Source organism: Aulonocara stuartgranti (genome assembly GCF_965226115.1).
Source record: "Aulonocara stuartgranti genome assembly, chromosome: 5".
In the NCBI taxonomy this organism is placed as follows: Eukaryota; Metazoa; Chordata; class Actinopteri; order Cichliformes; family Cichlidae; genus Aulonocara; species Aulonocara stuartgranti.
In genome coordinates this window covers 23,422,890-23,447,065 of record NC_138943.1, presented here as the reverse complement: position 1 = coordinate 23,447,065, position 24,176 = coordinate 23,422,890, and the positions used below count along the sequence as shown (strand labels likewise).

Below are 24,176 nucleotides of genomic sequence, written 5' to 3'. Positions count from 1 at the left end.
CAGATTGCAGTCAACTGAATTCTATATTTTTGGAAGAGGCTGCAAAACATTGTGAAAGGAGTCAGTGTAGTTCACTTCCATGTGATGACAGTAATAGTGAAGTGAGTTGTTTAGGATGTGCGTAAAGTTTCTGTCATTAAGCGCTACTTTTCCTGCTGTTAACTTGTTAATGTTAGCCATTGTTAGCTAAACTTTCTATGAAGTAGAGCTAACATTGTTGGACTTAGCAAATAAATTCTCACATAATATCAAAATGTAATCATACTGTATTTAGAATTGAGCAATCAGGGACACTCGACCCAAACACTGGCTGGCATAACATTAACAGATTAATGTTTCCAGAAACCAACACCTGTTCCTATGTATTTTTAATGGATCGGTTCATAAGAATGCATCATTCCGATCAACGTATATGTATGAGTACAACAACAACTTTCTGTTTAATAACCTAAAAAACGAACTAAACCTTTAACTACTGACTAACCAGTTGTGAAGGCATTTGATATTATCAGATTCTTCACACAACTACATTTTTCACTTCTTAAACCTACACATGTATCTCGATTTGTATGAAAGTTCTTCACATTTTGATTTTTGCCACCCTGAAACTTCCAAAAGTGTTACCATATTTGATTTGGGACATTTCTAAGTCAGATATTGCTTGTAACACGACCACTCTGAGGGAGAATGAGCTCAACAGAATCATCCAGAAATTCTGACTTTTTCCTGTGCAAAATATAAAAGTTAAAAGTGAAATTAAAATGACAAAATGACAAAAAAAATGCGTATTTGTAAATGTTTCTATAAGTTAGGTTTTTATGCTGTAGTGCTCTGTGCTGCTATCACTGATCACTGCTGTTCAACTTTGATCTGATATCTAATCCCAGACCACACCCAATACATGAACTCCCTTCACCCCGATAATGAAATCTCAGCACAGTATATTTACTCCCTATTTTTCCACATGAGTGTGATATCTGCTTTCATTTGAAACACGATGCACACACTGAGTTCAGCAGGTTGAAATGGGAAAAGATATTCTATCCTGACAGTGTCAAAGAAGAAGCATTGAGGGCATGCCCCCTCGGGAATACTCAGAGAACCAGAAGGATCAATGCTAATGGCAGCATCTGGCTGGTGGTTAGTATTATTGATACAGTCGCCCTCAAAAATCACTGACTATGATGTTTTTTTAAATGTGGGCATAAGTGCATGTGCCTCACATAAACACAGTTAAAGCTATTGTAAAAAAGTGCAGGTAGTCTCAGGATGGATAAGAAACTTTGACAGAAGCCATTCTGGCTGGTTGGAGCAGAATCTGGAAACAATAGAAAGTGAGATGAGCTCTGTGCAAATAGGGGGAGGGAAAGAAGAAAGCATTACTGATCATACAGCAGGTTGATTAGATTACAGAGCCAAGGATAACAGGCCATTTGTTACACAGAGAGCCAGGCCTCGGCAGTAGCTGCAGATCTGAAGTGCAGAGCAAAACTGAGTGCGTTTGTGTGAGTGTGAATGAAAGATGTAAAAAAAAGAGATTAGACTAATTACACTACAGGGTGCTGCAGATGATCCTTCAGGAAGAGGAAACCCAAATTTAAATCTAATCAGAAAATACTGAGTTTGAATAAAGGCTGTTGACTTATTTGTAATGGCGTGTGGGTATATGTGTTAGAAGGAGGAAATAACATGATAGACTGTGTCACATGTGTGTTGTAACATATGTAATCACTTGAATGGCTATGATTCTATCAGAGGTATTGAGCATCACCGGAGACACAAAGAGTGCCACACCCAGTCGACACAGAGCATGCTCTGTATTACATCAACTTTATGCTGGACTGTCTGCAGACCTCGCTTAAAATTGCTTTACACAAACAGGCACATACAGAGACTGCTGAGAGATCTGAAGGCATTACCTCAAATCTTCTTTTAATGCTTAATATTTACGCCAGACTGAGTCATACTTTTTATAGTTGTTGCAGTGCCATGTGCTTATCATGTAATCCTCAATTATAACTTAGATTTCACAGTTTGAGCTAATATTCTTAAATGGCACAGTGGGATATCATGACTTTTTAGTTTGCAACCTTGCAATTACACTTTATACTTGCAACACATATTTGTTCTATTGTAGCTTATTTTTGTGTCTGCACCTGGAGGAAAAACAGCAAATGTAAAGAGAAGAATTCTGGGAAGCTGCACTTTATTGGCTTGGTGCATTAGAGTATAATAGAAATCATTTGTTCTTGGTAAATCACAGACTCTGTGAGCTTGCTGTAACAAAAGTCACTGTATGTCACCTGTTCCATCTGCAAGACCAGTGTTTCCATGAACTTACAATCCAGAGATACAAAAATCCAGATTTTTCTGACATACTCAAACAGGGATTACTGGGTTTAGTGCATTTCAAATGGATAGCATAACTGCAGAGTCATGGCTCTGTCCCAGACGCCCAGAATATCAATAAAGTATCCCATTACTATAAAAGGAGAGAGAGACAAAGAGGAGAGAGGCAGGGAGACAAATGGAAAGGAAAGAATCAGATCAATGTACCTATGTGATTCAATTAAGAATAGAATTTCACATTTTCTTATACTGAGAACCAGGTAACAAAATCCTCAGCTGGCACTGTTACTGGCAAGATATAAGAAATTAAAACTGACAGAGAAAACACGAGTTCAAGATGTCAGCGAGTGCAAAAATCAGAGAGGGGAGGAGGGCAGGAGTGAGGAGACCTTAGTTTTTAAAGTAGTGTTGTGGAAGCTGCTGTGGCTCTCTGCCAAATGCTCTGGTTAAAAGGATGGTACCGTCGAAACAGAGAGCAAGGCAGAGGATTGGTGACAGCACAGAAAGAGGCAGTCTTTCTGTGCTGGGCTCTGAAGGGTAGGGAGTGGTCAAAGCTGGTGTGCTGATAACTGATTGAGTAAGGAAGGCTTCATGTGGGTGGGGTGAGGAAAATGAGTGAGGGGGGAGGTGTGATGCTCATAGGGCAACTAGCCTGAGTGCATAAAAACCCTCAGATCTCTTCAGTCTGATGTCCTGTTGCTTTACAAGCTTCTTGAAGCCTACATCACTCCATCTATCCTCAGCGGCAGAGAGCAGAACCAGCCCAACCATGAGCCACTCTTCAGTGCATACCTCCTACAGGCGCACCTTTGGAAGCCCACACTCCATGTCCTCTTACACCCCCGTGTCCTCTCGAATGCCTGTTTCTGCGGGACGCTACATGCGTTCGATGTCACCTGTGGTGACATCCCGATCCACCACCTTCCACCAACAGCGTTCCCGCCCTAGCCCCCAGCCCCCTCGCCTCTCCTATGACAAGGTGGACTTCACTCTGGCTGAAGCCATCAACCAGGAGTTCCTCACCACCCGCAGCAATGAGAAGGCCGAGCTGCAGGAGCTCAACGACCGCTTTGCCAGCTTCATTGAGAAGGTGCGATACCTGGAACAGCAGAATGGTGCATTGCAGCAGGAGCTCAACCAGTTCAAGGGCCAGCAGCAGCACGGGCAGCCCAACCGTGCATCTGAGCTCTTCCAGGAGGAGCTGAGGGAGCTGCGGCGCCAGATGGATGCTATTGGTAAAGAGAGGGACCAATACCAGCTGGAGAGGGATAACCTGGCAGAAGACTTGGCCCTACTCAAGCAAAGGTTGGTACCAAGGTGACAGACAGACAGACAGACAGATAGATAGCTAGATAGCTAGATAGATAGCTAGATAGATAGATGATAGATAGATAGATAGCTAGATGATAGATAGATAGATAGCTAGATAGATAGATAGATAGATAGATAGATAGATAGATAGATAGATAGATAGATAGATAGATAGATAGATAGATAGATAGATAGATAGATAGATAGATAGATAGATAGATAGATAGATAGATAGATAGATAGATAGATAGATAGATAGGATTATCTAGTTTTCTTTCCTCCCATTTTAAGCGAAAAGGAGACAGAGAATCTGCTGTGCTGCTACTTGACTCGTGTAAAGGGTGAGGTTGGGCGTGGCACAAAAGCAGCAGCATGACACAGAGGACACAGGAGGCTGCATCGTATCATATCTGCAATTCATATTTGGTTATATATAAATGTCTTGAAAGACTGAGTAACTAAAAGTAAGGTGAAAATGTCTATTAACAAAAGCAAAGAGATCAAAGGAAAAAAAATCTGTGACACTGTGATTGATGCCAAATAATGTCAAGTTTTCTTGAATGCCAAATCTGTACAGTGCTTTACAAATGCACATTAGAATTCATGCAGACAGGGAGACAAGAAGAGGGAGGAGAAGGATGGAGAAATCGGACACAGGGAGGGGCTGGTGAGGACCAGCGAGGAAAGAGAGAGGGGAAATGGGACCAGAGGAAGAGAGGCTGGGTGTCAGGCGTGGTGAGGATAGCGTCAGGAAAAATCAATGTGACTCAATGACTCCATTAGGTGTATTTTCAGTGTCCCTCTGTGTGCTGAGGGGACGGTGCCAGAGACCCCATTAGGACAAAAGACCCTGTGTAACACGACATGAATTAAAGATGAGGGAGCAGGACCCACTAATCTACTTTATGTCCAGCCCGGGTAAGACCTCTGTCTGACATAATAGATGGGCCTGCCTTCACCTGCACTTCCAGACACTAACAGCCCAGAAGAACTTAGCAGAAGCAAACTTAGATGTTCTGCATTTAGGTCAAGGACTATAGAACTTTAACATACGTTCGACAAGAAATCCAATGAATAAGCAGAAACCTATAATTCATTTAAATGTTTTCTGATATCACGCAAATTCTACTCTTTAATGTTTTATCACAGTAAACTAGCTTCACTAGTGTAATGATTTAAAAAATATGTTAAAAAATTATAAGTGTGTGTGTGCATAACCCTTCTGAGTGCATGACCTTATTGAACTGCAGAGATGCCACATTAGCCAAGAGGAAGAGCAGCTGATCCCAGTGGGCGCACTCCCAAAAATCCTTTTTACAACACAACAAATTAACAAATTGATCCAGAAAGCTTTTTGCCAGCTGATGCCCTCCTGCAACCTTTGACTCAGACAGTATTCTTAGGGGGGGGGAATTGTCCACCTGTCATTGATCATTACTGAAAATATTGCATTTTGTTCTTAGGTTGGATGAAGAAGCCCAGAAGAGGGCAGATGCTGAGAATAACCTAACTGCCTTCCGCAAGGTAAACAACAGGCTCAGTGGACTGTGACTGATTATAGTGTCCCCTTTCAGGTCACAATGGACAAGCTTTGTTCCACCTCCCATACTTATGTAATACTGCCACAGTAACATTACAGGGCAGATTCCTAAAATGGCATTGATCCACACCAGTGCACACAGGAACCTGTGTACATTTTTTAGTTAATGCATGTTTTTATATAAAAATTGTATCCTCTCAGGGTGCAGATGTTTGTACAATTGAAACACACATACAGTGAATGTTTTCTATTGCATTTTATTTATGTCTGTCATTGCCATTGTTTTATAGGATGTGGATGATGCCACACTGTCTCGTCTGGAGTTGGAGAGGAAGATTGAGTCTCTGATGGATGAGATTGAATTCCTAAAGAAAATCCACGATGAGGTATGGGGTCCTATCACAGCACCCCACTTCTCTCTATTTGTAAAAATGTGAACCCTCTTTCTTTCAGGGTTCACTTATCAAAGTACAGAATATTTTCTGGAGATCTAAAATTGTAACATTCTTTCCAAATAAGTAATTCCTCTGTGATTGAATGTCATTTAAATCATTTAATCTGATTATGATGATTTAATTTGCATTTAAATCATCATAATCAGATTAAATGACTTAAGTGAATATAACACTAAACAATTCAATTCAATTTTATTTCTATAGCTCCAACTCACAACATTAGATGCCTCAAGGCATTTGAAGGTAGAGACCCTATAATAATACAGAGAAAACCCAACAATCAAACGACCCCCTTTGAGCAAGCGCTTGGCGACAGTAGGGAGGAAAAACTCCCTTTTTACAGGAAAGAAACCTCTGAAAGAAGCAGATTCAATGAGGGGCAGCCATATGCTATGACCGGCAAATACACTCCAGGATTGGATATGCAAGGATTTGTGAGAGACGTTCCTGTTAGTGTTGAGAGTTAAGAGTTAGCCATTATCGGTGAGACCCGGCCTCCGGTGTGGTATTAATGGAGGGTTACACAGATGTTTCTCACTGAGGAAAAGAATTTGAAAAGCATCTTTGCAGAAGGAAAACTGTTTTCACAATTTTTATGTGCTTCTATTCGTCATCAGGAAATCCAGGATGTACAAGTGAGCGTCCAAACCCAGCAGCTGAAGATGGAGGTGGACAGCAGCTCCAGGCCTGATCTAACTGGTGCTCTGAGGGAAATCAGAGCCCAATATGAAACCATTGCCTTAAAGAATATGCAAGAATCTGAGGAATGGTACAAGTCCAAGGTAGGCAGAGAGAAAGACACATGGGCCATACACAAGTATATAAGTATTTTTTTGTGTGTGTACTTCATCTTTTGCTTTTTTCAGTTTGTTGATCTGACTGAGTCTGCAAAGCGCAACAATGATGCACTGAGGCAGGCCAAGCAGGAGGCTAACGAGTCCAGGAGGCAGATTCAGTCTCTTAACTGTGAAATTGATGCACTGAAGAACACGGTAAGCTGGAGTACCAGATGGCATTAATCTATCATAATGTACTATACACAAGTATCAGCAGTCGAGATGTTTTTGGATGGACGTCTAAAGTATGATGTCCAAATGTGGGTTTTTTTGTTTTCTCAGAATGAAGCTCTGCTGAGGCAGATGCGTGAAATGGAGGATCAATTTGGCAATGAGGCAGCCAACTACCAAGATAATATAGGCAGGCTGGAGGATGAGATCCGCCACCTGAAGGAAGAAATGGCTCGCCACCTTCGCGAGTACCAGGATCTCCTCAATGTCAAGATGGCTCTGGACATTGAGATTGCCACTTACCGCAAACTGCTGGAGGGGGAGGAGAGCAGGTGAGCGAGAACATGCTGCGTCCATGTCTTCATTAGTAACAACATGGTCAGTATCATCTGTTTCTTCAAAGCTTAGCCCCAGATAATGGTACAACTCAAGTGCAACAAAACAATTAGCTTTTTATTACACGTTGTAACACCATCATGTTATTTTTCTGTTTAGGATTTCTGTTCCCATCCTCAATATTGGCATGAGCAATCACCTTGGAGGTAAGCTACAGTTGTTGGGGGATTTTTTCACAGTCAAATATTAGATTAAATTCTCTCACATCTTTCCATTAAAGCTGTAACCATTTGATTACTCTTCACTTTCTTCAGCATTGTAAGAATTCCCATTTTGTTTCTGACCTGCTCTCTTTGGCTTAGTCACTGGCACAAATTGTAATGAAATAAAAATGTGTTGTGACTTCTTTTATCACAGAAAACATTTTCCAAAAGAAAAGCTCCACTTTTTACTGATTATTCTAACAGGAGAGGCTCATGCCGGGTGCAGATGTAAAAGTAATCTAGGATTCTCATTTAAAACAATGGGTTCTTTTACTTCTAGGATTAAGGGGGCCTAGAATCCCAGAACTTTGCCTCTTATCACTGTCCAGTAATAAACTCTTTCAGTCATTCATCAAGATGATTCAACTTTTCTAATAAATCTCTCAAAAGTAAAACTCATCTTTTCGTGAGTGCACATATATCTAAATGTTGAAATCTAAGCAGCATTTTAATGGAACCTTTTTGCAGACTATGAAAAAGCTCCGGATAGCATGAGCAAGAGGACTGTCGTGATAAAGACAGTGGAGACTAGAGATGGAGAGGTAAGGCAATTTATAGAAAAATGTTGCTTACCAAAGATCACAACACTGATCACTGGCAAGTAACACAACGACAATATTAGTATGCATCGCATAGAAAAGTTATACTAACCTGGATATTATGTTCCTCTTTAGGTGCTGAAGGAATCCAGGAGGGAGAAAGATAGAGATTCTGGTGCAATTGACAAGGATGACAGGGATGAGTAGACAGAAACTCATTACATAATATGAAGGCCAGTGCCATGATAGAAACAAAACTGAAAATGTTGATGAAAAATAGAAAAACAAACTCCGATCTGTAGTTCTCGTTCTCACTAGTTACGAGTTTCACTGTTTAGCAAATTGTCTCTCAGCATAGGTGCAACCATGGATGAATTCCTTTAGACAGTGTCAATCTGGTGCTATTTAAACCACCCAAATTTTTGCTAAACACTTTTGCTTTCTGTAGCAGTAAAACCCCTTTATAAACAAACCGCAGAGGCCTTGGTTTACAGTGCAATCCTAAGATGATCTCACATTTGTAGCAGAGTATTAAACCACACCCTAAACTACATCATTTATGTACAGCATTTTAGTTGTTTGTGTTGTATAAATCTCTCTCTCTATATATGAATGCCTTACTAACAAACTGCTTGACACTGCCCTTTGGCCAACAAACCTTAAAAACCGACTGAGAACAAATCAAGATGTCTGCATTTGTTTTAGAAGCTTTGCTGTCCTCTTACTGTGCAAATCACCATTGACCAAATACATGGATTATTAGTAAATACAATAGGAAATTCTGACAGTGAAAATATGAATTTTGCTTTGCAATGCCGTGTGTATCTGGCACTGAGGAAAAAATATGTATGTGAGAATAAAAGTCATCCGTGAAAATAAACGCCATCCATGCAAATCAGTGTTGTTGTGTGTCTCTCCATAACCTGCATTTTGCAATTTTCATGTGTGAAGTGGGTTGCATAATAAAATTAGAGGATAGATGCAAACTATCGATCCTATTACGCTACTAGTTCCGATACCAATATTTAGCATCCATGATATCGATATGTGGATCGATCTGGCTACTTTTAGTATGTACGTGAATCGGGTAGTAAGAGAGCTGAGGTGTAGTTGGGAGCAAGACCACAAAGGTATTAGTCAATGACAGCTTAAAATAAATTCTAATAGTTTAGTTTATGCAACTCTTAGCATTTTTGCACAGGGTCATATCCATCACACAGGACCGTTTGTTATATTTCCTTTTCCCTGAGTGACACCTCCCAGGCGAACCTTCATCGCAGACTGCAGCTGTTTTCCACACATTTCGCGAACTTTGCTTCCGCCATACTTGACTCCTGCTGCCTCAAATCTCTGTATTAAGCTTCTTCACTTAAACTTAACACAGCCATGTCAGCGGTGTACATTATTTTTTCAGTCCCCAACTTAAAAAGGCGCTACCTGAAAGGCAAAAATCAGGGCATAGCTACTTTACGTCGTGACGACATTCTACATCCGCCTCCAGAGTTTTCGCTCGCGGTCTTGGCGCGAGACTTGTCCGGTTTGTCGCAGTTGTGTGACTGCAGGTGGAAAACAGCCGTATATTGTTAGAAAAGACAGCGCCAAATGCGCTGGTGGTTGTTTAAAAGGAGAGACTGAAACAATATTTGGACGACCTGGAAGGTAAGTACGTTGTTTCTACTTTCTTTATACTGTATGAAACGTAAAACCTAAGGTAGCTGCTCTGACACAAGGTTACCGATCTGAAGGAAGACCGCAGTCTTAGCAGAAATAGTAGCATAGTAGTATTATAAGTATATAGTATACAGCTCTAAATATGCCACCAATAACATAAGTCAGTTTTCTTCAGCAGGTCCTGTAAATAAGTAGTAGTAATTGTAGTAAAGCTAGATTGCACTCAGTTTGTACCGACACACACTTAACAAGGTTGGTCATCAAGTCAAACACAGCTGAGTAGGTATATGGAAAAATGTGTCGCTTTATTTATTAGGTACTCATTGCTGGTACCTGGTTGGAGTTTCGTTTGCCTTCAGAACAGCCTTAATTCATAGTATTCAACAAGCTGCTGGAAAAATTCCTATGAGATTTTGGTCTTTATTGACATGACAGCATCATATTTGCTGCAGATTTGGTGGCACTACATCCACGATGAGAATCTCCTGTTTCACCGCAACCTAAAGATGCTGTGTTAGATTCAGGAAAGTGAACTCAGTGTCATGTTTAAGAAACTAGTTAGAGATAATTGAGCTTTATGACATGATGTTATCCTGCTTGTAATCATCCATCAGAAGGTGGGTTCACTGTAGGTATGGTCAGTAGCAATAACTCCGTAGGATGTGTTGTTTAAACAATGCTCAGTTTGTACTAAAGGGTCCAAAGCATACCAAGGAAATATCCTCTACACTATTACACAAGCAGCAGCAGCCTGAACCACGTTTTCACCAAATTATGACTCTACTGTCTGAATGTCGCAGCAGAAATTGAGGCTCGTCAGACCAGGTACCATTTTCAGGTCTTCTTTTGCCCAATTTTGGTGAGCTTGTGGTAATTGTAGCTCCAGTTTCCTTTTCCTAGTTGACAGGAGTGGCACCCAGTGTGGTTCTCTGCTGCTGTAGGCCATCTACTTCAAGGACACGTTTGAGACGCTCTTTTGCTAACCTTGTTTGTAAGGAGTAATTATTTCAGCTTGAGTTTTTGTGATTATTCTGACAATTTTAGGTCACTTACGCTGATCCCCTGGACCTCAAGGCACCCTGATGGTGTGTGGACTTATTCATGATGAACTGTGAACTTTTGGCAACGTGCAGTGCTCTAGGTTATCTGGAGGGAGACACCTATCACAAGGAGGCTGATTGCTTAGGTGAGTCCTATTTGAAGTGTAAATATATATGTAGTTGTTGTTTTGATCCAGAACAGTCCTCTCACAGCTGCCGTGTCTCTATGTTACAGAGAGCGTGAAAGACTTGATTCGCTATTTACGCCATGAAGATGACGCCCGTGATGTCCGGCAGCAGTTGGGTGAAAGCCAGATTGTACAGAATGACCTTCTGCCTATTATCATTCAGCACAGACAGGACAAAGCCTTATTTGATGCCTGCATCAGGTACCAATCCTGAGAAGTCTCATCTATAAAATATATGTGTATATATATAAATATGCTCATCTGTATTTTAGCGAAGGTTGTTTGGGTATATTTTTTATCTTATTTTTGTGTTATGTGATATGTTTTGTGATTCTGGAGTAAAGATTGATTGATAGGTAAGTGACAGTGACAAATAAAAATAGTAATATTGTCCTTTAATACAATTCGTGTAACATGTGTTACTATGGTGACACATTATTGTTAGAAAATTAATAAATTTGATTCTCTGTCAATACCAGTTGGTTTAAAAAACAATCTGTTACTTAAAATCTCTCTTTCTTTTTTTTCTAGACTCATGGTCAACCTCACGCAGCCTGCCATGCTCTGTTTTGGTAAAGTCCCAGATGACCCGGTGTTCAGGCATCACTTTTTGCAAGTGACATCTCATTTGCAGGCTTATAAGGAGGTATTTGAAGAGCAATAAAGCAAGGATTTTATAAAAAGTGGTTTTTATGTAATTACAAACAAAATATTTGCAGACAATGTTTTTATAAAGCACACAATAAAAGTATCACTGTTGCCACTTTATCATTATCTTTAATTTTCAGGCATTTGCCAGTGAGAGTGTGTTTTGTATCTTGAGTGAGACATTGTACAACCTTCTACAACTTGTGAGTATTTCACTTGTTCAGATTTTTGTTTTCATTGAGCAGTTTCCACTCAGAGTAAAAATGCTTCTGATTCTTCATGCCTTTCTGTCTGCATCCTCACCTTTGGTCACTCAGGACTGGGAGCAGAGACAGGAAGAAGATAACCTGCTGATAGAGAGGATTTTGCTGCTGGTTAGAAATGTGCTTCATGTACCTGCAAACCCCAGTGAAGAGAAGGTTTGACTTAAAAAAGAATTATGCTGATTCCATATAAGTGCAAGTTCTTCCCATCCCTAATCTCTCTCTTTTTATCCTTTATTTGCAGAAAGTGGATGATGATGCCAGTGTCCATGATCAAGTGCTGTGGGCCATTCACATGAGCGGCTTTGATGACCTGATCAAGTTCCTGGCCTCAGCACAGAGTGAGCAGCAGTGGAGTATGCATGTGTTGGAAATCATCTCCCTTATGTTCAGAGACCAGGTTAGACAGAAAGATCCATTTTGGGAGTGCACATCTAAATGTTCTAGCTGTTCTCTGTTTCAGTGGGTTTTGTTATTTTTGTTGTTGTTGTTTTCTTTCTTTACAGACTCCAGAAGCTTTGGTGAGTGCCGGCCATGCTCGTTCAGCAGAAGAGAAGAAGAAGGACTCTAATGAGCTGGAGGCACTGAGGCAGAAGGAGCATGCAGAGAAACATTCCCGCACTTTACAGAGAGGGACCAGGTGCAGACACACAGATGTTCTTTAGTGCCAAGTTTACCGTTGCCAATTACAGAAGAGTTTAAATGCACATAGATTTTCAAGTGGTGATGGGCCAGAGGTCCTGGGTAAACAAGGGTTCCAACTTGAACCTCTGATCTTCTCAGTCAAAATCACTTCCTTGCTGCAATTCGGAACTGTTTACAATAATGTGTATTACATTAGAAGTATCTGTGAACTAGGAATACTTCTGGGTGAGGTGCAGCTACAGAAGAGTTGCAGTAAAAAATAGTTTCATGGCAAAAGTCAGCATAGCATTAAGACACATGGTGGAGTTGCAACAAGTTGGTTTAGAATGAGCGCAGATGGATGGATAAATGTCATTATATGCTTGCAAAAATGTTCCCAAAAACACTATAGCATCCTGAGTACTGAGACACAATGTATATGCTGTTGTTTTCCTCTTAGACATTCTCGCTTCGGAGGGTCTTTTGTTGTTCAAGGACTGAAGGCAATAGGGGACAAAGATGTGATCTATCACAGGAACCTTCAGAATGTGAGCTGTTCAATTTCCGTTATGAAATCTTTCCATTAAGAGATCGTGTTAAGAGAAAATAATTTATTGTGTCTGTTTTATTTATTTATTTTTTTTAAGTTCAAAAATTACACTCACGACATTGGCAAAGCAGTGAGACGTGTTCCCAAGAGGCATCGAAAGGCCCAAGAAAGTGGGGAGAAACGACGTTCGGCCTTAAATGTTCGACTTTTCCTGCGAGAGTTTTGTGTGGACTTCTTGGAGAACTGCTACAATCGACTCATGTACCTCGTTAAGGTCGGCCGCTGTTATGTGTCTTATTTTTTTGTATAGATGCACAGTGACATGCTGAACACAAGTTTTTCTCAGCTAAATTATTAAAATGGTTTTTTGTGAACAGGAAGATGCTTCTTACCTCGACATCTAAAACCATCGAAAACATCCAAAAAGGGCATCTAAGGTTTTTTGTTTTCACCAGATTTTTGTCTTTGTCTTCTCAACAGGAAAGCCTCATTCGTGAGCAGACTCAGCAACATGATGAGACCTATTACCTGTGGGCACTCAGCTTTTTCATGGCTTTCAACAGAGGCAGTTGTTTCCGTGCCGACCTAGTTTCTGAGACCATGTCAATCCGGGCGTTTCATTTTATTGAGCGCAACATTACCAACTACTATGAGATGCTGCTCACAGACCGGAAAGAGGCCACTTCTTGGTCCCGCAGGTAAGGCGATCGTTTAGAAGCTGGTTAATGGAATCGAATACTTGAGTCGGCCCAACACTGCTGCGATTTGTTCCTTTTAGGATGCACTTGGCACTAAAGGCATATCAAGAACTGCTGCTAACTGTGAATGAGATGGACAGATCGCAGGATGAAAGCATCCGGCAGAGTTCCAGCGTCATTAAAAGTAAGATTGTAGGTTTAAAAGTTTATATATAACTTTTGTTCAAGGTGAACAGTTTTTCACATGGTCTTCTAGCATATGTATAGTTATGATCAGACATTTGGGCATGAATGTCATGGTAAATTTGGGCTTTTGTACAACATAAATCTTAAATGATTTTAAAAAAGAAGACTTTAGTTCACAAGTTTTAATTTATTTTGGATTTTCTCTGAACCACGCAGGGTCAAAGTATACAAACAGTCTCAAATATGTACCACTAATACACTCTTTTAACAAGTGGTGCTGAAGGTTTTACAGTGACTTTCAACTCGCCAAGGCCTATTAATTTCTCGCTCATGGTCATGATTGAGTACAACTGGCATGAAAAGGATTTGCTTGATAGCACTCATTGGATTGACAATTGTTAAGTACAATGGGGAAGCCCAAGAACTTCACAGACGTGCTAAGGAGAATTGTAGATTTGCACAAATTGGGAAGATTTCTTGGAGCCATTTCTAAACAACTGCAGATTCTAAGATCAGTAATTCAGACTTTGCCAAAGTCTGGAACAAGACCCAAACTGTCACCCTCAGATGAGAGGAAATTGGTCAGGAACAACCCAGGAACCTCAAGGCTCAAGCCTGCCATAAACTGGAAACTGCTGAAAGACCAGCATCACTGTCCACAGTGAAGTGGATTTTACATCACCATCAAGTGAGAGACAAGCCAAATGCCTTCTGGATAAAAGTTTTAGGGTCAGATGAGACAGAGATTGAGCTGTCAAGAGGTATGTATGGAGGAGGGAAGGTAAGGTCTTCAAACTTGACTTAATTTGCTGCCAGTGGTACTGGTACATTGCACAAAGTGGATGGAATAATTAACAAGGAGGACTACCTCCAAATTTTTCACCTTCCCCTCAAATCAGCAGCTAGAGGATCGTTACTAATATGAGCCAGATATTAGTGGTATATGTTTGAAATATAAATTCATACTTATTCACCCAAGACATACTGTAGAATTATTCCAACCTGGAACAAGAACAACTCACAGAAATTGTTAAAATCCAAAAATAACCACAACATTCATGCCCATCATGAGCCGATGTAAACTTCTGTCCACAACCGTGTATACCACTAAGACAATCCCCAGTGTTTGAGTTTGTCTCATCTGTTTACTTTTACTTTCTAGGTAACATATTCTACCTGATGGAGTACAGAGAGATTTTCCTGACCTTGCTGAGAAAGTATGATGAAACCAAGCAACCTCAATCCTACCTCAAAGACCTGGTAGAGTCAACTCACCTCTTCTTGCGAATGTTAGAGCGCTTCTGCAAAGGCCGCAGAAACTTGATGGTGCAGGTAAGTTCTTGTGCTTAATTTGCAATGTTTGTTTTTTTTCCGCCTGTCCCATTTGGTTCTTTTGCCATCAGAATTATTGTCTAAAGGCCAAGAAAGATGCACAACGGATTTACTTTACCAAATGAACCGTCCCGGCCTTGCCGTATTGGTCTATTTGATTCACCTTTGTTTTTATTGTTTATTTTATTTTATTTTCACTTGCTTTTGTTTTTTGTTTTTTTTAATGTTAACATTTGCTCTGTTAACTCTTCAGAGGAAGAGGGTGAAGCGGAGAAAGTCTCATGGTAAGAAAAAGGAGGCAGCTCCAGAAACTAGTCCAGAGGCCCTGGAGGAGACCTGGAAGATTGTAGAGGAAGAGCTGAAGGGTGCAGGGTTTAAGGTTGGTGTGAAGCTCAGCCTCGAGATGTTTGTTTGGTTATGTAGAAACATGAAATTGGAAAGTTACAAAATAATTTACCATTATCTAGAAACTTATAGACCTGACTGGTAGTTAAAAAGCACCTTTCTACACCATGTGAGCATTCAGAGTCCTTTCTGCTCTCAGGCACCTGATCTCACTCACATCCATATAGCTGTTTTATCTATGTCTACGTGCTTTATATTCACACACACTCACACTCCAATATTGTTGCATTGTAAGTATATTATAATATTATTATCAGGAGTAGCAGAGAGAAAGCTTTGTTTCAGAGCTGATTTTAGACAAGAGGTCTTAAAAATGTCAAAAACATATCGATGTGACAAACTTGCTCACGCTCAGTGTCTCCTCTTGTCCTCTGTTTGCAGTTGTCTGAATCTTTAACTCAAAGCTTAGTGCCGTTTGATGCCACGTCTGAGACTCCCCTTGAGGATCAGCGTACTGAGGCTATGGTGAGAGTGCAGGATGCTCTGCTGGCTCGAATGGGCCCAGAAGCTCTGGGGCTGCTGCGTGCTGCCAGGTCAGTAAAACTCAGTATTATTTTTTATTTTTTTATTTAAATCTTATAGTGGCCACTGCAAAATGTTTAAAATTTACAGTTTCTGAAGTTAACCACAATAGAGACTCAATTTGAAATCATGTGGATACGAAAAATGCCTTTTCTAGAAGAAGTTTTTAAAGGTTAAAAATTACTTTGTTTATTCAATTATTAAATTAGACTTTTCTTTCAGTTGTCCTAAGTTTCTAAGCAGGCATGTGTAGTTAGGAAAATGTTTGTGTTTTTTTCCTTTCTTGTCATGCTCAGAGAGGTGTGGCCAGAGGGAGATGTGTTTGGTTCAGCTGATGTGGAACCTGAAGAGGAACTGGAACTCCTTAAGCAGATCCTCCATGCCAAACTGCCAAGTAAGTATTGAAATGTATATTTATCATTCTTGTGCAAAAGCCTCCATGCAGGATTCAAACCTTTGCTTTTGACTTCAGGGTCATCTCAGACTGCTGTGGTGGAGGAGGAGGAAGAGGAGGAGGATGGGCCAGAGATGGAAGAGGAAGAGCTGGAGTCTGTCCAGGTTTCTGAAACAGAGTTCAAATTTCTAGACTTCATCAAGAGGTGAGAAGTAACTTGTGGCAAATCTGTGCTGTAATCCATGCTAAATGTTGCCTTAGAGTCTGTTTGCATACAGTTCTGTGACTTTCCTAATGGGAAGTTTGCCCCTTCTCTTGGTCTTTACAGATTTGCCAACCCCGGTATTGTTCATCCGTACCTTCTCCTGCTGAAATCCTATTCAAAAAACACCCCACACACAAACCACTGCATTGCTCGAATGCTGCACCGCCTGGCTGTTGACCTTAAAATGGACGCCCTGCTCTTCCAGTTGTCAGTTTTCCACATTTTCAACAAAATCTTAAATGACCCTGCTGCAGCTGCTTACCAGGTAGGGTAACAACACTGGAGGAAGGCGTTTGGTAATCCTAGTTAAGTTTCTCTGACATCTGTGTGAGATAGCTCACTATGGGAGGTTCCTACCGATGCTAAATTCTGATACCAGAATATCCACATTCAGGGACTACCCTGACGGTGGATAATAAATCAGTTATGTCTGAAGCGCTCTTTGTAGAAGAAAATAAGGTTGCCTGGTGTGCAGCCAGAACATGCACTAAAGGGAGGGGACGCTGTTACATTCAGGTGAGGGAAGCTTCTGTGACTGATAACACCGGAGGGCACCTGGCATGTCAGATATCTAGCAATTAAAAAGAACACTTTCTTCTGCAAGCTGTTGATATAAAGCTTAGATATTACACAATCGCTTACATGTTTTTTTCCTCTTCTCCATCACAGGAACTAGTGACTCTTGGCAAATATTTAGTGAAGCGGTTCGTTTCACTGGCAGCACAGAACAATAAAGCGTATGTGGAGCTGCTGTTCTGGAAAAATGTGGGAGCTGTGCGTGAGATGACAGAAGGCTACACCAAAGAGTGGGTGCTTTTCTTTTTTCAGGTTCTGTTTACATAGACTTAATACATGTGTTCATGTAAAGTCATTTTCACATGTGCACTGCAGCCCTGAACTATTATAGACATTATAATACAGAGAATAATCTCATGTTTCTAGGCAGCACCTCTTGTGTGCCCAATTACTTTCTCGTCGCTCATGTGTGAAAACGGTTCATGTGTCATATCATATGTGTAACAATGTAAAGCATGCATATGTATTTATGTCCATAATTTGAAGTATTGCATGTCATTGTTGTGAATCTGTTAGAGAGGAAAAGAGACCAGCATGGACTGAAGAGGAGGAAGAGGAATTGCGCAGACTCTACGAGGAGCACCGTGACTCTGACGGTTGGCTTTGTTTGCTGTTTGCACATCTTTTCTTGTCTCTTATAAGGAGTGTTGGGGTCATTACTCAAAAAAATGGAACATGTTAAATATTACTTATTCCTTTTGGGGCTTTTCTTTTGTTTTGTTTTAGGTAATGCATTGAGTTACTTAATGACTGTAGAAATTAAGTTGTTACAGTATTTGTTACATCCTTTTGTGTTACTCTATAACTTGGCCTGAAATACACAGTTAAATAATTTCCAGTTAAAATAAATCTTATTCTGTAGTCCCACACACATAAATCAACATCCTAATAATAACACGCATGAAACCTTTTATTGCTTGAAATCAAAGCAAATTTAGAAATCACCCAAAGTAACTTTAGAGCAGTTGTTACTGCAGTTCTACTGTAGAAATATGTACACATAGAAATAGCTTTTTAATTCATTTTTGACTGTCAAACCAGCTTATTAATAATTGAACCATTGGAGCACCATAACAACATAATTCTAACTGTGACATGATTACTGAGTTAAGTAAGTGATGTGTTACTGAAAAAGTAATGTGACCACATTAATGTGTTACTTCAGAGTATATTACACCCAAAACTTGTTATAAGTTACTAAATATACTTGTACATGAAGCTTCTGACTGCTGACTCTTGTGCATAGTGCCAGACATAGTGGAGACTCTCCTGCCATTACTAAGCAACAGCAACCGCACTCGGCGTCAGGTAGTGACGCAGCTGGTACATATGCGCCTGGTGGGCAATGCTAAAGAACTGAAGAAACCCAAGTATGTACTTGATTTATTTTCAATGAAGGATGTAATGCAAACTAATAATACAAGGCTGCCGTTAAAGAATTTTTGTCATATTCAAAGGAAAGGTACTGGAATTGTTCTGTGGACTGAAGAGCAAGAGCTGGAGTTGCAGATGCTGTTTGAGGAGTACAGAGACTCTGATGGTAACAGATATTCTCTTATTTTTAAACGCATGACAGAAAAATTAAATTTTACCTTTCATCTGTCCTCTGTTCCAATCTCAGTAAATTAAGCATGAATGCTTCACAGTATGTGTGTCCAGTTTTGACTGATAAAACCTCTGCTTTCACAGATGTGCTGGGTAGCATCATGAAGAAGCTCACTGCTAAGCGCTCCCGAGCACGTGTGGTGGACAAGCTGCTCAGCATGGGCCTGGTGTCTGAGAGGCGAGAACTGTATAAGAAGAGAAGTCGGAGTGCTCACGGGAAGAGCACTGGAAAAGGAATGGTAGCTACTTTAGTCTTTTATACTTAAAATATAAGAGATTAAAAACTTCAGAACAAATAAGATTTGTTTCGGGGTCAACCTTCAGGATCAATAAAGTTTTATTGAATTGAATTGAAGTGAATTATATTTGAAGAAATGTCAATTTCTTAATAAATTTAAACTCATTTTTTGATGCAGACTGAAGAAGAGTTCTTGGCTGAACTCACACAAGGCACCCAGGATGATCCTGTGGACAGAGATGATGAATATGAGCAAGAGGATGAGTCTGAGGAGAGTGAGGCAGAGGACCTTGAAGAGCAGGAAAGTGAAAGACCACTAAATGGTGGCAGGAGGAGCCAAGGCATGCACTCTACAGGAGGAAGGAGACCTGATGTAGAGAAAATGGTGTATGCTCTGAAACAGGAAGGTGAGACAAAGGCCAGATTGCCCCTGTGTTCTCACTGATCAGAGAGGATGAATGGATAACATGTAATGCGATGATGTGGATTTAATGTTTGTAGTAAGATATTAAAATCTGGATTTTTTTTCCCCCCATAGGCATGTCTGGACCTTTGTTGTGGCTACAGAATTGTCTGAACAAAACTGCAGATGATCGTGAAAATGACGGTGAGTGCATCTGTCAACAAAAAAAACCAAACATTTTCCAGACATTGTTTTTTTTTCTGCTGTTGGTGATTTTAGGAAGATATGGATGCATGCTGCACAGTGCGTTTAAAGCATGTTGTAATTACTTTTATTTGGCGCGATATTGAAATGATTGTGGTCCGTTTCCCAGGTTTGTCTCAGCCTGTTCCACTGGCCCCGTTCACAGAGTCAAATGAAGAAGCCATGGAAAACAAGAGCTTCCAACGACTGTTGCGCAAATTGGGAATGCGAGCACCTGCAAATGAACAGGTGTGTGCTTGTATGCGAGTGATATTTCACTGTCAAATGAGTCATGTGACATTATTCTGTGCTCCTAATCTGTTTTGTGCGACTGTAGTTTGGGCTGAATTAGAGAAATCTATATTTAGAAATGACACAGAACTACATTAAATACAAAAGAAAAAACTTGAGGTGAGTGTTGTTGAAAAGGGTTTTTGTTGTTGTTGTTGTTTTTTGGTAACTAGGAGTCCTTCTGGAGAATCCCTGCAAAGATCAGTGTATCTCAGCTCCGGAGTGCAGCTGCAGCTCTCAGCCCTGAGGAGGACAAACCTAAAAATGATGATGAGCAAGATGGGACCAGGAGCCCAGCAGAGGAACCCCGTGGGGAGGAAGAGGAGGACGCGTCTCATGAACAGAGAGCTCAGGCCCTGAGAGCTCTGCTGCTTGCACGCAAGAGGAAACGATACACCGCTGAGGATGCAGGTATATGTGGCAGATTTATTTTCTGTCTAGGATGAAACCATTTAATTACAGCTTACAGCACTTTGGCTTGTCACATAGCCAACAATGTAGCAGTAACCTTGAGTAATAATTAATGTAGTAGTTTAATCTGTTACAATAGCATTGTTCTCATAGGTTGTGAAGAACTGACCACTGTTTGTTTGCATCTGTAGTTTAGGAAAAAAGTAACAAAGCTTTAAGTTTGAAAAAAAGAATTCAGCTGCCTAATGCAGATGTTGTAGATTAAATCGAGGGTCATTTTGCTCCTGTGAAGCAAAGACAGAAGATGGTTCGAGGATTAGGATTAGCTGCCATCTTTAGTATACTGTAAAAGCTATAGACAGGAGCTGAGAAAAACAAAAGCTCCCTAAAGTGGTTTGGGGGGTGAATTCAGCCCTCTGGAGGTCTGCAGTCTAGACAGTGGAAACTTAACTGAATATAAAACAAACCAAAGAAGTGGAAGCTGGGCCTTATGCCAGGAAGCAGGTTTGGCCAACGACTCTGAGTTTATTAACCGTGAGATGAGGGAAATTTTGGCTTTTATGTTCATCCCTGAGTCACTTAGCAGACTCTGTGAACTAAACCTGGTTGTTGGCAGGTTTATTTCAACAAACGGAGTTTCCCTGACTCCCTCACATGAGCGCTTTTTAATCGTTTAGTTGTTAGAATACCTAAAAAGAAGGAGACAGTGATTTATTATCAGCTCAGAATAAAATAGTCTCCATCTTTGTGACTGTGGACATTAATGCAGCTGTCAGACTGTCAGCCAGTTTCCCTGCACTGGACACTTTTACTGTACCATAAGTTTATAACCGATCAATCGTCGGTTATAATGTGTCGTACTATAATCGGTCAAAGAGCTGCATCTCAGACTTAATGTGAATACTTGAGTGAAGATGAGGCTGAAAAGATTTTGATCCTGTATCTGCTAAAAATCTCAGACAAGTTTGCATTTCAGTGACCCCCGAATCTCAAGGTCAAGGGACTTGAGGGCGGATCTATCTGTTGCTCTCTTGGTAACTAATGTCAAAGATCAAACGGTAAACGTTGTCTTAGCTGTTTCTCCAGATTTGTATCCTCAGTTTGAGTCGCCTACACTTTGTCCCTGTCAAGTTATGTTTGAATAATTTGATTTACAAAAACAAAATAAATGTAAAATTAGGATTCCAGCTTCATCTAGTACAAATTCAACTTAACAGGTATTACTGACTAAAATTACACTTTTCTTTCCTCGTTTTTCTTTTGGTTTTTTTGTTGTTGTTTTTTTTTTAAGATAAATCCACCAGATTTTAAATGGAGGCTTTGCTCTTTATTTACCTGTTGCCATGGTGAATCCTGGTCTCAGAGCTTCACTGATGAGGACTTCTTTTCTACTCTCTATATAAAACTCAGTTTAATTTTTAATGTTGAATGTGCTTCCTATACTATTTAGCAGTTTTATCATCTGTCTGTGAAGCACTGCTATGTTGTATTGGGTATATTTTGGCTATGCCTTGTATTTTATTTATGCAAGTTATGCCAAACATGTTTTTGTTGTAGTTGCATCTGAAATTGCTAGAAAAAAGCAGGGTGCACATAATATAAAGTCAGAAAGCACATGTTATGATGAGAGTCCTCTGCTGTGCCAGTTTGGGCAAAGCAGTACAGCTGCGTTAGAATCAGGATGGGAAATGGCTGCAATGCTGGTAAAATTAAGAAGTTGCATGTGTACCGTTAATCGGGGATGGAGCAGTAATTACACTGATGTGACTTGTGTTCATACTGGGCTTTTTGTTGTTGTGGGGGGTTTTTTAAGCTCCTGAGTCAGATGCCGCTCCTGTCGATGACACACATGATGTAAATGAAAGGTGAGGTCTCATCCTATGATTTTTATTAACTAGTAAACATAAGGCGAAAATCCTCAGAGGATTAACTCTTTAAATATCCATGTTTACATCAGTTCCCAGGACAGCACCTCAACTAAAAGAAACAGAAGCAGAGTTTTGGACGATGACGAGGAGAACGGTATTGTGCTCCTGCTTGTTTGAAGGGTTCACTGGTGTTTGATTATGACAGAGCTTGATTCATTCATTTCATTTCATCATTTTGCTCACACGTTGCTGTCTTTGCAGACAAAGACTCCGCTACTGCAGCGGCTATGGATACAAATGGCGATGAAGATTCAGACAAGGAGGACATCTCTGCTCCTGTGAAGAGAAGACGCGTGGTCTTAATTGAAGAAGAGGAAGAGGAGGATTAGAGACGGCCTTTAATGGGCTGTAAAACTTCAGATGGGAGATGCATTAAAAGTCCCGCATGTTGCACGCAGCCCGCTGGAGACCTGAAGTCCAGACAGGATAAACTATTAATGGATTACTAAAAAAAAGTAACCCAAAAGAACATATGGAAAATTAGCCTGTGTAAAAAAAAAAAAAAAGAAAAAAAGAGAAGAAACAAATCTTCTTCTTTTTGTTCTCCAAGTGGACAATTTATTGGCATTTCCTGCTAAAGAAGTTCTGCTGGTCTTTAATTTTGTTAGTCTACATATGTTCTTAAAAGGTTCCCAAATAGATATCCATCAATGCTGGGAAGGTTGTGCATCATGTTTACTCTAAGATTAAACTTTTTATCTGAATGCTGTTCCATGCATACAAGTCTTATGTATATTTTCAAGTTCTTGTCAGTGTTGACTTGGGACTTGATAATTCTATTCAAGTGTACTGATTAATAAAACCACACTGTTGACAGAATACAAAAATGGCTTCCTGGCAGGATTTTTTTGTTGTTGTTGTACGTTGGCCTGTGTTGCACCACTAGGGGGCGTATACATGTTATTAACTAAGAATTAAGTATAGAATTAGTAACACAGACTCATTTTTTTTTCTCTTTATTGCTTTCAAATGTGGCTTTCAGTTTTTGAAAAAAATGGCTTTACAGTTACAGAGATGTACAAGACAGCCGGAACAAATAAAAATTCTTCTTTGGTTCAGTCATACTTGTGAAAAACGCAAAAAAAAAAAGATCCCAAGAATAAATGTGTGATTCGGTTTCCTTCCACGTGTGGATCTTGCATCTAGTCTGCAGTCACCGCCTCTAGTCGTCCACGTTTTCCAGCTGGGTTGGAGGTGGTCTTTGTCCTCACATCTGGACCACGTTTGTAACTTCCTGTCACAGCATCTGCTCTGCCCCCATCCCACAGAGCCAGAAGCAGAGCTGACAATCTACAGACACTGCTGTGAGTTAAGCATGTGTGGGTGGAGTCCTTAAAGCTGAGAGGTTAAAGGTACATCACTTCCTGTGAACAGTAAAATGGTCTACATGAATTTAAGGGTCAGACACTTTAGTTGTTAGCAGTGACTCAGGATTTGTGACCAGAAGCATTCGTCTGATGTGAATGAGGCATCGTGTTGCCCAATTGATTAAATATTTAGAAGTCTAACAAATGGTAACTCAAATGGAAGTTGACTTTTCATTAAAAAAATTAAAGGACATTTGATTTTTAAAGTGTGTATGTTTGTACTCAACTGTTTCCTTTAATAAACAGTTGTTTAGTTGTTGCCCCAAGGTGACTGTGGCACTTTTTCTCAGCAGATATGAAACTGTTGCTTTTTATTTCCTGTATTTCTCGGGACTTTTTGTAGTTTAAAGAAAGCTGTAATTTTTAAAAGTAGTTCAGCAACAAACAGGTCCTCTAAGGATTTAATGCCTTACAAAACTGAACCCACTGACAGCACCCATTCAATTTCAAATCCATGAAAACTATTAAATCATACATCGGGCATAAGGCAATTAGTCATTCTCCTTCTTTAGATTGCCTTGGGGCGCT

The 24,176-nt window shown here is 40.2% G+C and overlaps 2 protein-coding genes across 3 annotated transcripts; both read left to right on the top strand.

The window, feature by feature from the left end:
• The first annotated feature begins 2,904 nt into the window (after positions 1–2,904).
• Positions 2,905–8,699, top strand: prph (peripherin). The gene is made up of 9 exons (XM_082533277.1): positions 2,905–3,654; positions 5,124–5,184; positions 5,491–5,586; positions 6,273–6,437; positions 6,522–6,647; positions 6,774–6,994; positions 7,158–7,204; positions 7,730–7,803; positions 7,936–8,699. Exons 1-9 carry the CDS (start codon positions 3,038–3,040, stop codon positions 8,005–8,007), a joined length of 1,479 nt encoding a protein of 492 aa, XP_082389403.1. The 5' UTR covers positions 2,905–3,037; the 3' UTR covers positions 8,008–8,699.
• A 594-nt stretch (positions 8,700–9,293) lies between these two features.
• On the top strand, positions 9,294–22,808 carry timeless (timeless circadian clock). Of its 2 annotated transcripts, XM_082533275.1 has the most exons (30): positions 9,294–9,459; positions 10,516–10,657; positions 10,747–10,900; positions 11,231–11,345; positions 11,488–11,550; positions 11,665–11,766; positions 11,855–12,010; positions 12,117–12,250; positions 12,695–12,782; positions 12,882–13,058; positions 13,265–13,482; positions 13,563–13,666; positions 14,831–15,000; positions 15,254–15,379; positions 15,787–15,938; positions 16,224–16,321; positions 16,400–16,526; positions 16,650–16,851; positions 17,256–17,392; positions 17,679–17,758; positions 18,409–18,532; positions 18,620–18,702; positions 18,852–19,006; positions 19,184–19,412; positions 19,544–19,612; positions 19,782–19,900; positions 20,116–20,353; positions 22,167–22,218; positions 22,311–22,375; positions 22,483–22,808. In XM_082533275.1, the coding sequence occupies exons 2-30, from the start codon at positions 10,573–10,575 to the stop codon at positions 22,608–22,610; spliced, it is 3,750 nt and encodes a 1,249-aa protein (XP_082389401.1). In that variant the 5' UTR covers positions 9,294–9,459; positions 10,516–10,572; the 3' UTR covers positions 22,611–22,808. The 2 variants fall into 2 exon arrangements, with proteins under 2 accessions (XP_082389401.1, XP_082389402.1); XM_082533276.1 differs by lacking the exon at positions 22,167–22,218.
• The last annotated feature ends 1,368 nt before the right edge of the window (positions 22,809–24,176 follow it).